Source organism: Equus asinus, chromosome 2 (assembly GCF_041296235.1).
Source record: "Equus asinus isolate D_3611 breed Donkey chromosome 2, EquAss-T2T_v2, whole genome shotgun sequence".
Lineage (NCBI taxonomy): Eukaryota > Metazoa > Chordata > Mammalia > Perissodactyla > Equidae > Equus > Equus asinus.
In genome coordinates this window covers 142,431,365-142,446,231 of record NC_091791.1, presented here as the reverse complement: position 1 = coordinate 142,446,231, position 14,867 = coordinate 142,431,365, and the positions used below count along the sequence as shown (strand labels likewise).

Genomic DNA, 14,867 nt, shown 5'->3' with positions numbered 1-14,867 from the left:
AGTTGGTAACCCTGGCTGCTCGCCCTCAGTGGGTGATCGGATTAGCAAACTTTTATTTCAGTTTTTTGGAACTTAGGGACTGTTGGGAAAAAATGCGTGACTAATTGGTCCTTACTGTCTAACAGGGATAGGAGATTGCTTAATCAACCAATACACATTTTTATCAGAGCAGAGGAAAGGCTTTATCCTAAGCATACACATCGCCCCGGGTCCCCGCCAGGATAAAGCATCCGATGACCACCTAATACCCTGTCACTTCCTGCATTTAGCGCAAAGGCCAGCTAAAGTCTTGCGTATTGATTGGGGCCGAGTAGAGTGTCAGGGCTTTGGGGGGAACGTTTCACCTTCCTTCTGATTGTTTTGAATCCATGATTACGAATCCCTGGGATTGATTTCTGTTTCTCATCAAGGCAGATTCTAGGAAACCTCACACGCTAGTCAAGCTCCCACGCCCGGGCTGCCGACTTCTAATGTATGCCTAGGGCGACGCGAGCGACTCTAACAGCCTCGCTTTGCGAGGACCACTCCGGAAGGCGCCCATTGTGTTTCCGAGTCACATCTGACTTTGATCCTTTTCTCATGCTAACAGAAAACTAACTCCTCTAGAAAAACGAAAGCCCGGGGTTTGTAACCTATAAATAAATAAAACAACCCATTCTCCTAAACACCTCTCCCCCCGCCCCCAATCCACTTTACACTTTTTATTTCTTTGAGGATAAACAGGGACACAAAAGAGAAAAATCAGTTCATTTAAGTTTGCGCAAGGCTAACGTGGAGTTTGGAGGAATCTTCAGATTCGTACACACCTCAGACCTGCCCCCAAATATCTGGCTGCGAGAAATAATCCTATTTAGAGATCTTCCTTCTCAGCTTCGGGTATCTTTCTCCCTCCCCTCCCGGGCACAAATGGGTCTCGCAACTTCCACCCCTCTCGTCTCCTCCTCGCACGATCCGGATCTGGGAAAGTGGGGGCACTAGGGGTGCTGACCTGGGCGCTGAGCTCACTCATTCTGCCCCCTGCCCGAAAACCTGGGGGAACCCGCACTGCAAACAGGGCAAGCCGCGCGGAACCGCGGCGCCCCCTGCGTGGCGAGGCTGCCACTGAGGAAACAATATAAATAAAGCCACGTGCGGCCGCGGCGGCCCCGGCGGGCGGGCGGCGCGGAGCCCGGGCTGGCGGTGGAGGCGAGGACGCGGCCGGAGCCCGGACAATGGCGCGAGGAGAAAGGAGTGAGAGTGGACAGCGGGCACCACGGCCCCGCAGCCCGCGGCTGGGGGAGCGCAGCGCCGAGGGGCGCGCGCCGGGAGAGGTGCCACAGCCTGCCCGCGAGCCTGGCAGCGGCTCCCGCCTGGCTGCAGGGAGGGGACAGGGGGTGGTGGTCAGCGCCCCCGCCGCAGACCCCGCCGCGCCCGCAACACACACACACGCACGCCCGGTTTCCCCTTCCCGCAGCCACTCGCGCCTGCTCCCGCCCCACAGGCACAGAGGAAAGCGTGCCCACCTGGAACGGAGCAGAGGAGCAGCAGGAGCGCGCGGAGCAGCATCCCTGGCGGCCGCAGCCGGACGAGGGGTCGCAGAGAAGGCGCCATTCAGCGGGGCTGCGCGGGCATGCTCTCCGGCCGCCCCGCAGCCGCTGTCCGCCTGCCGGCCCCCGCCCCCGGGTGCTCCCCGCGCCGCAGCTGGACGCGCGCAGCCTGAGCTTCCCGCTTGGGCACTGGCGTGGCGCGGCCCGGCCAGCGGCTGATCTCTGCGGGCGCGGCGAGGCCGGTGTGCGGACACCCGCTCGCAGGAGGCGGGGGCCCGAGAGTCCGGCCTGGGGGCGGAGTGAGGCGGCCGCTGGAGGGGGCGGGGGCGGCGGAGTGGACAGCGCCTCCGCTGCCGGCTGGGGACTACTTTCTACATCTGGCCCCTGGTCTGGGGACCGCGAGGTCGGCGCGGCCGGCGGAGGGAGACGCTGGGAGGGGTCCCGTGGTGGCCCGGTCGCGGCCCCGGGGGGAGGGGGCGGGTCCTGCCGGACAATGCACCTGGGGGTCAAGCCCCGGCTGAGGGTCTCCGACCCTCGTCCCCGCCCCCTCTGCCTCGCCACCGCCGTCGAGGGCAGAGCCACAAAGGCCGAGCCTCCCGGTCCAGCTTGCCCCCGGGGCCCCTCTCCCGCCGGCTTGTTTAGGATTCGGGGAAGGAGGCGGCGGGGTGGGGGAGGAATGGTGTTGAGAGACGTGGAAAGGCCGGAGACTTCTCCCCTGATGCCTCCTGCCCATCCCCCTCCTTCCCTCACACGCCGAGGCCTTGTGGAGGGAAAACCGACTGTTTCCCACTTAAGAGATTTGTCAGCTCGACTGGAGGCATCTCCGGGTGCTAAGCCTCCACGTTTGGGGATGGTTCTTATCCTCTCTGCTTCCATCAGATGCAGCACTGGCTTGAAAACATCTCTATGTGTCCCCTGAAATGAACAGTTACCTTATGGGGAGACGTTTTAGTATCTTTCTCAAGTTAGTCAAGTTCTTTAATTCGTGAGAACTGTGCATACAAAAGGCCCTATCTCCAGAGTTGCGGCGAGGTCAGGAGATTTCTAGATTCTCTGAGATGGCTCTGGGGGAAGTAGACTTTCATGGACTGCGTGGTGAGAAGTGAAACTGACTAGGAAAGACACAAGTGGCGTGAATTTGTTCACATCTCTTAAAATTAAGGATAACCAAGAGGAGTTAAAAAGTATACTTTAAAAATATATAATCAGATTGCTAAACATGTGTGGATCATAGAGAGCATTTACATGTGGATTAGCATTTGTTAACCCAAGACTAAATCTGTGGCACATGAGGAGGGCACGGGCTGGAAGCTAACCTTAATGAAAGCTGCTGACAGAAGTCTAATTTTGGTCACTAAGACATCAACTCACTGCCTTTAGTATGTTCCAATAATTCTCCTTATGAAGAAAAAGAACATCTCTTTTTTCAAAAGAACCGTTTTAGAACATCTGCTGGGAGGGCAGCCCACCTTCCCCGGAAGCTTGTTATAATGAGGATCAGCCTACTTAACAATTTCAGCTTAACTGCATGTGAAACAGTAATACCCTTGGCTATATTGCCTCCAAAACCTTACTTGTAATTTAGATGAGTTTGAACTATTTCTAAGCATCAGAATAAAGGTTCATGGAAAGGAAAAATGTTTAGAGATAATAAAATGAAATATTTGCTAGGATGCTTTAAGTATCTGGTAAATCAGATTTACATAAAATGATGTTCTTAACTGTGTTTGCCACTAAACTGGATTTTTCTTTTTTTATTGTACGACATTCTTCTTCCTCTTGACTCCCCTTTTCTCCCAGTTCCCTTTCAATCGACCCTAAGCGCTCATATTTCCTGGATAAGAATTGCTAATAAGATGCTTTTATGCTTTCTTGAATAAATCAGAAGAATAAAGGCTGGGGGAGGGGAGAAATAAGCTAAAAGCAAGGTAAGAACTTTTTTTTTAACTGCCACTTTGCCTTTTCTTGAACATTTCAATTAATCATAGGAGCCTTTGATTCTTGTAAAATGGCTTTAGACCTTGAGTTGCATTAGTGAAGAACATAGCATTGCATCTAATATGAAATAATATATATGATATATATAATACATGTATATATAATATACTGAGATTAAACAACTCTATGGAACTTTTCTGATATGTTTATCATGTTGAGCAGCAATAAACTTCCTCTGATGATGAAATTGTACCATATTCTATAAAATTTGCAGTATACCCAAGGTGACTCATTAGTAAGGGTAATTGGGAACCAGAATCCATGTCTTCTGATTTGTGTTTGCTCTTTCTACTATATGATCCTTTCTGCCTTTAAACTTTTCTGTTTTTTTTTTTAAATACGTATTCCTGTTGGCTTCAGAATTTATAGCATGCTCTTTTAAATAACACAATACATATTTTCTTGGACAGTTACATTTTCTTTCAATGTGTAATTCTTGTCTTAGGTACTAGGCTGCATAAGCTACATAAGGTCTTGTTACTCAGATCTTGAATGCCCCACAGATTCCAGCACAGAACCTTGCATATAGTAGTAACCCTGCAATGGTTGAGAGCATGGTTTTTGATGTCTGACAGACTAGAGTTCAAATTTTCATGTTATGTAGAAAAGTCATTTATGCACTCAAACCTCATCTATTTAATGAGAACACATATGATACTAGTAGCCTACTGTGATATAGAATGCATGGAAAGAACCTGGTGCATAGCTGTATAAATAGTTGACATTATTATTTAGTAAGTAAATATTCCCAATAGTGACAAATCTTTGACCTTTGAGAGTGGGCTTAATTTTGAAATATTCAAGTTTTTAAGAGTCAAATCTGACTAATTTATTTTATGGTTACACTGATGGCAACTCTAATGACTCCTTCAATAGTTTCTAAGCTAGTCCTGAAAGAGGTAAGTAGTGCCTAGGTGTTTAACCTCCCAAAGTTACCCTCTTGAAGGATAAATCCCATTGAGATAAACAACTACCTGAGCACTATTTTGCTTTCATATTCTAAAATAAGGACAATTATTTTCAGATTGAAAAGAGTAGAGCCTATGTAGTTAAAAGAGAACTGAAAACTGAGGGTAGGTTAAAAAAATCAGGTTTCTTTAGGTAAATTCGATTCACCTGGCCCATCTTTGGGGGGAAAACATCACATAACTTCACCCATCAAATTATGAAGCTGTGTACCAAATGATCTTCAAGCCGTCTGACCTCTAAACATCATCTGGTTCTATGGAATCATAGGACCATTTGTACATGTTTATGAATCACAGAGAATGAGAAAACACAGCAAAAGTCTGGAATTGTTCAATTTTTCATTTAACAAATATTTATCGAGCTCCTACTATGTTGGTTAGAAGGCCAGGCCCTGGATGAGTATCACATGCTATGATCTTCATATGATTTCAGAAATCACTCACTGTTAAGCTTAATATTTGCCATTAGAAACATTCTGAACTGGATTATTTTAAAAGTGAGTGGTAACTCTTTGTGGAATTGTAAAATTGTGTAGCTGCTATGGAAAACAGTATGGAGTTTCCTTAAATTAAAAATAGAGCTACAGTATGATCAGCAATCCTGCTTATCAGTATATATCTCAAAGAATTGAAAATAGGATCTTGAAGCGATATTTGCACACCCATGTTCATTGCAACAATATTCGCAATAGCCAAGATGTAGAAGCAACCTAAATGTCCATCAACAGATGGGATGAAGACAATGTGATATATATATGTCATATTATTACATAAAATATTATTCAGCCCTAAAAAGAAGGAAGTCCTGTCATATGCTATAACATGGGTGAACCTTGAGGACGTTATGCTAAGTGAAATAAGCCAATCACAAAAAGACAAATAATGCATGATTCCACTAATATAAGGTATCTAAAGTAATCAAACTCATAGAAAGTAGAATGATGATTGCCAGGGGCTGGATGGAGGAGGAAATGGGGGGTGTGGTTCAATGGGTATGAAGTTTGAGTTATGCAAGAGGAAAAAGTTCTAGAGATCTGTTGTACAGTAATGTGATATAGTTAACAATACTTACACTTAACATTGTTAAGAGTAAATTTATATTATGTGGTTTTTGACCACAATTTTTAAAAAGTGGGTTGTAAATGCATAGGAAAGGCAATGATGATGACAAGGAAGAAGCCCATGTTTACTAAGAATGCAAAGATCAGAGTAGGTCAAGGAAAATGGAAAAGTAAAACACATCTTGATTTCAACAAGACGTTTGGCTACCCACATCTCATGATATTCTTATGAAGAAATGTTGATTGGATGTTAAAGGAATTATGCAAAATAACATTTGATTGAAGCATCTACTGACTCCCACTCAAGGGCTCCATGTTGCCAAGTTTCTCTCCGAAATCCTTTAAGATCTGTTCTCTACTCAGTATCTCCTGCCACTGCCCATGTTTCAGCTCTCAGTACCTCTCCCCTAAGCCTTTCATTAGAATGGGCTCTCAACAGACTTACCCCAAATCTTCCAGTCTTTCCTTGCTCTAATCCATTTTTATAGTGACTACTAGGTTCATTTACCTGTGATCAAGTTTTTCTTCTGATCATAACACTTTCACTGCCCCTTCATTCCCTGGAAAATGCCAAAGTGTTCATTATGCAACAAACTCCTTAATCCTGGTGGCCTCCTGATCTGGCCCCAATCTACCACTACAACTTTACAGTCAACCTTTTCCTAAGTGTATTCAAAACTCAGGCCAAAGTGAACCATCTGGTGATTGCCCAGTAGCGCTTGAATTGTCCTGTCTCTGAGCCTTTGTTGGAGCTTTTCCCTGAGCCTAGAATACCTTCCTTACCCTTCACCCCCAAATGTAATTGAGACCCTTCCAAAATTATCTATATTTTCAGGGGCAGCACAGATGTTAGTTTGTTGAAAACATTACAGTATTTTTGTGGCACCTAACTTGTACTTATTTTATCACTAGCATTTTGAGGGCATGAATCTTATCTGATTCGTCTTTGTGTTCCTCAAAGGAGGACACTGCCTTGCAATTAAGAGAGACTGAACAGATATTTGTTGACTGAAGAAATAATGAATTACTATACTGAAATACTAATTAAATAGATGGAAATCAATTGGGAGGAAGTTCTCTCGGAGAGTAGTACAAAGTCTTGTACTTGGAGGTGACCTTGTCTACTCTACATTTATTATCATTGGGTTGGGTTAAAATACAGAGGACATATTAATCTGAATTTGCATGTAACACAATGCCTAACTAATATGTTTCATGATAGAATGAGAATTATTTTCACTCCTGGTAGTTGTCTGGGAACCTAGAAACTAAGGGAGGTCCTGGGGGACTTTTCAAGTGAGGATTTGTTACTAGTACACAATTTCCAAGAGAATAAAAGGAAACAGGAGCCAAAAGAAACTCACCAGGCACCAGAACTGAATGGGTCATTCTGGGACAGGTAGTCAAGGGTTTGCAGCAGAAGAGAGCACAAGGCATTTAGAACTGAGGCCAAGAGCGTTGGCATCCTCTTGGATATGCACCAGCAATGGAAAGAGTCTTAGAGGAACTGCTGAGGGCTGGCCACATTCACTCATTCAACAAAGTACTGAGCATCCAATGTGTTCCAGGCACTGATAGACGTTGCAGATAGTTACAGGAAAATTATGTGGGTAACTGAATATTATGATAAAGTCTGCAGTGTTCAGGACAATTTGAGAACAGAGAGTAAGGACCATCTTACACTTCTGCAGTGAGATGAAATGGGATGGGAGGGAGCATGCTACCAAGAAGTATTAAGGGTCTCAGATTTTACCCTGCTTGCAAGCTAACAAGTTAGCCTCCCACAGTTTCATGGATACTGGTAGAAGACATGAAACTGCTGTGTCAGAGATGAAGAACTGTTTATTACTCATGGCAATAGCAGTTGCCAGAGTACCAGCAATTTAGCATCAGTTCCCTGCGCCTCAAATCCCACAGGGCAGCACAAAGAGGCCCAGATGTCACCTGCACATGCAGTGGGTTGTGTTACAGGAGAGGGACCCTAAGCTTAAGGAACCCAAATCTGTTATAATAGGCAGTAACATGTCTACCCTTTGCTCTGGAGGGAGACACTGCCTCTGTCTTTGATAGCTATTTGCTATACAGATATCCTCGAAGAGATAGTCCAACAAAGTGCAGCTGGTTCCTCTCTTGCAAGGTGTGCAGAAATGCGAGAGAACCATGAAGAATTGTCTCCCAACACATGCTGCACCATGGAGCTGATATCCGTGGTAAATCTTGAGGGTAGTGGAAGTTTTCTAGTTGGACTGGATTGGGGCTAGCATTCCAGAGAGAACAATATGAATATGGCATTGAAGGATGAAAGATCAAGTATATTCAGGAAACTACAAGTAGGTCAGTACAACTGGAGTACAGGCCACATTCGAGACTGGAGGGAAAAGAGGCAGGGCCATGTCAAAAGAGGCCTCACACCATGCTAAGGAGATTGAACTTGGTTCTGGGGGACCATGATTTCCCAAAGGCTGCCCTTTGGACAGGTTGCCTGTGGTGCCTTCTTTTCTATGTGCCCCGTGCCAGGTGCTTTAGCAATTTTATCTCAATCCTCGCAACTGGATAGGCTAGGTATTACTATCCTCATTTTACAGATGAGCAGAGGCTCAGAGAGGTTAAGTAGCTTAGTCTGGTTCCCATCGTAGACACGTAACAAAAGCATGATTCTCCTCCAAGTCTAGTTGACCCAGAGTCCTTGTTCTTAGAACTCTGAGTGTCCTGTGAAAAGTAGAAGAGAGGAATGATAACAGGAGACAGATAGAACTACTGACAGATTCTAACAAGATAATTTTATTAGCCAACAGTTGTTTTTATATTTCTTATGCTCTGAAATGGCACTGCTCACTGGTTATTGCTGTCATACTCTCTCTTGTCACAGTCTACTTGAGAATGCTACTTTTTTTCTGCTTTGCCTGGACCAGTAAGCCACAGACAACTGGTAGAGCTGGGCCGTGTGATGAGTGAGAAACATCTCTCTTGTTTTTCAAATAGCATGGAATTTAACTGAGAAAAACATCAACTCCTACTTTTTGGTTAATTTAATTGCATTTGAAGGACAGGAGTCAGGGTTGGGCCTCAGGAAAGCTGTCTTACCTGCAGTTTGTGAGAAAAAGACCAGCAGATATTGATCACCCAAGAACGTGTGTGGTTGCAGTCATGCTAATGCAAAGCTGTGCTGTGTTCTTAGATGTGTGTGGTCCAGGATAAGAAAGGATTAGTCTCATTCTATGCCACTTTGGTCCTACTGGGTCTAGCATATTATGGTCATCTCTGAATTCCACATTTTAAGAGGCAAGGACTAGAATGCAGGCAGAGAATAACCAAGAGGGTAAAATATTTGGAAGCCAAACTAATATCAGCAACAGCAATAATCTACTTTACAGAGGAGGATGCTGGCTTGGAGAGAATAAGAAACTTTCTCAGAGTCAGTACAACCAGTAAGTGATAATGCAGAATTCACATTTGGGCTTGTCTGATCCATGCTTTATTGCTTCGTGTGTATATATTTCTTTAACCACACCAAGAGTGGCCTTGCCATTGCATTCATATTTGTCTTTGCTCATGTTCAAATGTCTATAGTGACAGAACTTAATATCAACTGGACTTTTATGTCAGGGATTCTACTGCAATGCATCAAAGAAATTACAAGGAAAATACACACAGGCGTGAAAACTTGGCAATGGCATGCCTAAATGTAACTCTGGCATCTGAAAGTTAATCATTCCCTCCTCTTCAGCAATGGGCTTATCTTTGTATAAGAGCTTTGTTTCCAGCCCTGCTTAATATATAACTTCAGGGGGAAAAGAAAAAAATTAGGAAATGGAAAACTTGAGGATGCTGAAGAGAAGTATGGCGAAGATGTATAAAGTGAGACCAACAGGAAGAGGTGAAAAAAAATGTTTAGAGCAAAGAAGTAAAAATTGTGGAATAAATTCACAACCTCATGGTGGCTTTAGAAATTTAGAATTCCCCATCTTCCAACCCATCCTGCTGCAGATGTGTGATCCTGCAGATCCTGACCACTGAAGAGGTGTGTGTTCGTACTCATGCTCTGTTTGGTGGATGAGAAAAAGAGAAAAGTAGTGGTGGGAGGAGGGAACACTGTGTACTAAGATATTGGCCCCAACACCTTCATGCTTCATTAGAAGCACTCCAGGGGTCTAAAGGGACTTCGGCACTCCATTTCTAGACACACCCATGCTAAGCTTTTTTTAGTACATTCATAAATCTTTTATGACTGTCCTCCAATAGTGCACCATGCCTCAACACCTTTACATAGCACCTAGCAAAGTGCTTTGCACACAGTGAACCAGGGGGTCCCCAAATTTTCAAAGGGAGGAATAAACTGCTTTTCACTTTGTCTCCCGAGGAGTGGAGTAGTGCTAGTAGTCTATAGTCCATGGTCGGTAGGTGTGTGGTGGGGCTGATGTAGAAGTAGGCAAAGCAACATAGTTCACAATTAGAAGCCTCTGAATTGTGCCCGCCCCAACCCAAACTCACCTGACTAGTGTTTCAAGCCCCAGGCTTCAAGCAACACCAAGCTCTCTCCACTCCCTGCCGTGGGAAATGTTAGTGATGCACATGGAAGTAGCGTGGCAACTTCTAGTCCATAATTTATTGAGTTAGGTTTTATGAATCAGTAACTTTCTCAATCAATTCCTCAAAGACCTCTATAAATTGGTAAGTATTTAACATCTCGTTGAAAATGCATTTTATATTAATGGGAAATTTCAGGTTTGTCACTATATATTGGTTCTCTATTACTCCTGCTCCTATCTACCATAAATAATAGCAGTAGTAGTATTTAGTAATTCCTGTTTTATCCACATGGTTTTATCCACGTGGTTCACCATCTCTATCTAGGAGCTCGTAAACCTATAGATTCTGGACACTAAATACACATGCTTCCTGCTAACAAACATGCACAGATATTTCTCTAGTTTGTAAATTGTATGTCTGTCATTGGCAAGGGAGAGATCTATGTGAAGGCAGTGAGGACAGAATAGTTTTAATAATTATAATTATAGACATAGAATTTTTTAAAGTTTTTATAAGATTTCCAAAGATTTTTGGATCACTCCAAGATGTTTTCTAGATCTCTTGGCTATAAGAGTTAGAGAAGAAAAGGTAAATAAATGTAGGGACATATATACTCACACTAATAGATTATAATTCCCTTTCTCTGGTTAGCATTTTTCAGAAAATTTATATTCTGCTCAAATTTCTCATTAAAATAACTAAGACTGATGACTTATGTTAGCAGTTATCATAGGGCAACCATTTATTTAAAAAATACAGCCTACCAATAAATACTCATTTTATAACACAGAACAACTTTCTTATGTAGCGGGGTTTTTTTGTTAGAAAATCATGCTTTTACTTTCAGAAAGAAAGTTTTATTTTATTTTTTTAAAGATTGGCACCTGAGCTAATATCTGTTGCCGATCTTTTATTCTTCTTCTTCTTTTTCTCCCCAAAGCCCCCCAGTACATAGTTGTATATTTTAGTTGTGGGTCCTTCCAGTTGTGGCATGTGGGATGCTGCCTCAGCATGGCCTGATGAGCGATGCCATGTCTGCACCCAGGATCCAAACCAGCGAAACCCTGGGCCGCCGAAGCAGAGCGCGTGACCTTAACCACTCGGCCACAGGGCTGGCTGTAGTGTTTTTAGTGATAACATAACTGTGAAGAAAGACTGAATAGTTTGATATGTTTTCGTTTTCCAAGATGAAAATGTATGACTGTATATTTTGGGAATGGTAGGTATGACATTATGGGTGCTCAAAAAATTAATCCTCCTTATTTTTTTTTTTAGAATTAGAAGAGATTTTAATTTTTCTTGTAAAGATTGGCACCTGAGCTAACAACTGTTGCCAGTCTTCTTCTTTTTTTTTTTCCTGCTTTTTTTCTCCCCAAATCCCCCCAGTACATAGTTGTATATTTTAGTTGTAGGTCCTTCTAGTTGTGGCAAGACTTTAATTTTGAACCTTGGTTATTAAAGTTTCCCTTAGGTTTGATGTTCAGTAAGCAATCGTATTCCCATTTATACCAGTCAAATCCCATTTATCACTGAATGGCAGCAGCTACTGTGGAATGGTACCCGGGGTACTTGCTTTCAGTTCAAAGCTCTTGCACTAGTGAAGGAGTGTTAATTTCTTCAAAGACTTCACAGCAACCCCTTCACAGCCTGGGAGAGGGCAAGGAATCCTTTTCTGAGTCCCATAGAGATTGTTCTGCTTTATCACCTTAGAAGTAGGCAAGGAGGGAGGAGCTGCCCTCTCTTCTTCCTTTTCTTCCATCTCTACTTGAAGGATCTTCCTTAGCTCAGGGGGGTCCTGACTAAAATCTCACTGTGTGATTTCTAAGGCCACCCTGTTTCCTAATAGGGTGGAGGCAAGCAGAGGAAGAACAGGGAAAAAGGAATGTGAGTGAGGCCTTCCCTGGTCGCTCCCCAGAGAGCAGAGCATCCCATTCTCCCTGTCACTCTCTTCCTCTTACGCAGCACAGCATTATTGCATAGATTTATTTGCGATCTATTTATTTCCTGTCTCTCCCCCTAGAAGACTTTATTTGGTTTACAACAAGCCCAAGCTTTTCTGGCATAAAGTAGACCCTCAATAACTATCCAATGAGTGAATTAATGTGTTTTGTAGACATCATCATTTCATCTGTTGATAGTTTTATATTAATGTCGAGAGAATATTCCTGAAATGTTAGTTGTTTGAAACGAACGTTTTTCCCTGATTTGAAATTCTATTATGTCAATATAAGATGTTCTTTCTGAGGAACTTCTTTCAGGCGGCTATCTTAATCAGGATTTGTTTTAACTGGGCAAACACATACTGTCTACCCAGGCGTTCTGCTGGATGCTGAGAAAATCAAGACGAAGTGACACAGCCCCGACCCTCATAAAGCCCCATCATAACTGTGGAGACAAACATATAAACAAATGCTGATAAGGCTCCGTGATACGTGCTGGAACAGCAGTATGTACACAGTGCTGGGGGGACCTGGCTGGGTAGGAATGTGTTTAAGTGGTGGAGAGGACAATTCAAGACAGGATTTAATTTAAAATGGTAATTTAAATGTTATTAAAGTAACACATGTACATGGAGTAAAAACTCTTGATGAAAATGAGCGGTTCTGTGCACCCCTCCCTTCCTGACCAGAGTTTCTGTCTCCCACCTCCAGTCTGGGCTGGGGTCTCCGTCAGCCTGCTGCATAGCTATTGTCCTGGGACTTCCCTTTCTGGCTCTCCTGAGTTGGAGCCATGTTTCCTGGATCCCATGTCTCCTTGCTTGCTTATTCCTTTATTTTGCTAAAGCATATCCTGTAGTAGATCTCCAAGAAAGTTGCTCGGGAGGTATTATTTGAGTCCTTGAATGTCTGAAAATGCTTTTCTTCCACTCTCATGCTTGATCAATAGTGTGGCAAGATACAGAATTCTCAACTGAAAATCATTGTCCTTCACAATTTTAAAAGCATACACTCTCTTCTGGCATCATTTTGCGTTCAGGAGTCCTATAAACCATTCTGATTCCTAATTCTTTGAATATGGCTTGTTTTTTCTCTCTGGATGTTTTTAGGGTTATCTCTTTATCCAAGGTGTTCTGAAATTTCATCATCATGTACCTGGGTTCGGGCTATTTTTCATTCATCATTCCAATAACCAGTGGGTTCTTTCTGAGTTGTAAATTCTTTTTTTTTTTTTACAATGTTTTATTTGTTTTTATTTTATTAATTAATTAATTTATTTTTGAGAAAGATTAGCCCTGAGCTAACGTCTGCTACCACTCCTCCTCTTTTTGCTGAGGAAGACTGGCCCTGAGTTAACATCTCTGCCCATCTTCCTCTACTTCATGGCTTGATAAACAGTGGGTAGGTCCTCATCTAGGATCGGAACTGGTGAACTTTGGGCCTCTGAAACGGAGTACACAAACTTAACCACTGTGCCACCAGGCCAGCCCCTGAGTTGTAAATTCTTGAGAGTAACAGTTTTACTGACTTTCGTCAGAAACTCCTTGCAAGGTTGTCTGATCATGACTCAGAAAAAAATCGGAGAGAAAATTGTTTCTTGAAGAGTTATTTTCAGTCGTTAGCCTAACTTATTCCAACTTTAAATTTTTGTAATGTGAAATTTCCAAAGCTGTTCTTTTCTAAAAAGTAAAACAAATACCATGTAATAATGCCTTCCATTTATATAATTTTTATAGTTTATTAAAATTTTTCACAAACTTGATCTCATACAATATTTTACCAGCTATTTTGTAATATTTTTAAAAAGATACATCAGAAAAACAGTGAATAAAAATTCATTTGACATTTTCCTTTCTCTATTTCTTAAAGGAATGGTAGGTATAAGTGTGATTTTCTTCTGCTAGGGAGTAATTTAGCACTTTATTTGCTCTAGATTAATTAAAAGAACAGTTTAATAAAAAAGGCTGTCTGATGAAGAATGTACACAGTGAGATAGGTAATTTGGAGTTGGAAATGGAAAATTCATAGAAAAAAGACAAAAAACACAAAGAACTAGTAATCTGTGGAAGGAAACAGGATAATATTTTAGAAGACATAGAAATTAAAACAAAATGTTATATTTGATATACTAAGGTGACCAACATAGGTCTGTAGAGGCCCAACTTGCTGAGAGACAATTAAGGGACAAATCCTCCACTTTAAATGCCTAAGGAGGGCTTCTGTGGTAAATTTTTTCTTCAGTCTCTGATTTCACCACCAAATAAATATCTTTTGAGTTCCCACACAGTCTAAGGATAGGTAAAGATCTCTTGCCTCCATCTTAGGCTGAAGAGTAGCTTCCATGGCTTTCTAAGTTATTATGTGAATGCTAACAAGAGTAAAACAAAAATTCAAAATTGTATAAAACCCATGTCTCTTTCACTGTTATTTTTGCTTAATGAGTTTTGTTAAGCCCAACAGAAATCCAAATTTTAGACTACGTTGGCCAAAAAAAAAAAAAAAAAAAAAAGCTCATTTTAACTACTAACGTTCACTTGATTTGGAGCTATATACCTGAAGTTCTCTTTCCAAATTTCCATTTTTATAGTCGTTGCAGTAATTAAGAGTGAATTCTCTAAACTCGAGTCTGACCATTTGGTTTCAAATATTTCTCCATCATTTACTTAGTTGAATGATATTGGGCAAGTCGCTTAATCCCCTGAACTTCAGTTTCCCCACCTGTAATGTGTGGATAATAGTATCTATATCACAGAGTTGTGATAAGAACTAAATGAGACAACACGTATAAACAGCTTGGCAGAGTGTCTAGCGCATAGTAAATAAATGCTCAATAAATGTAAACCAGAT

The 14,867-nt window shown here is 42.3% G+C and overlaps 1 protein-coding gene across 1 annotated transcript in view; it reads right to left on the bottom strand.

Annotated features, from left to right (window-relative positions):
- PRTG (protogenin) overlaps positions 1-1,895 on the bottom strand; it is a 111,849-nt gene extending 109,954 nt beyond the window's left edge. Inside the window, exon 1 of the mRNA XM_014860447.3 lies at positions 1,503-1,895. Within this exon, the coding sequence (XP_014715933.3) occupies positions 1,503-1,590 (88 nt within the window). The 5' untranslated portion in view covers positions 1,591-1,895. The remainder of the gene's footprint in view (positions 1-1,502) is intronic.
- Positions 1,896-14,867: the final 12,972 nt, after the last annotated feature.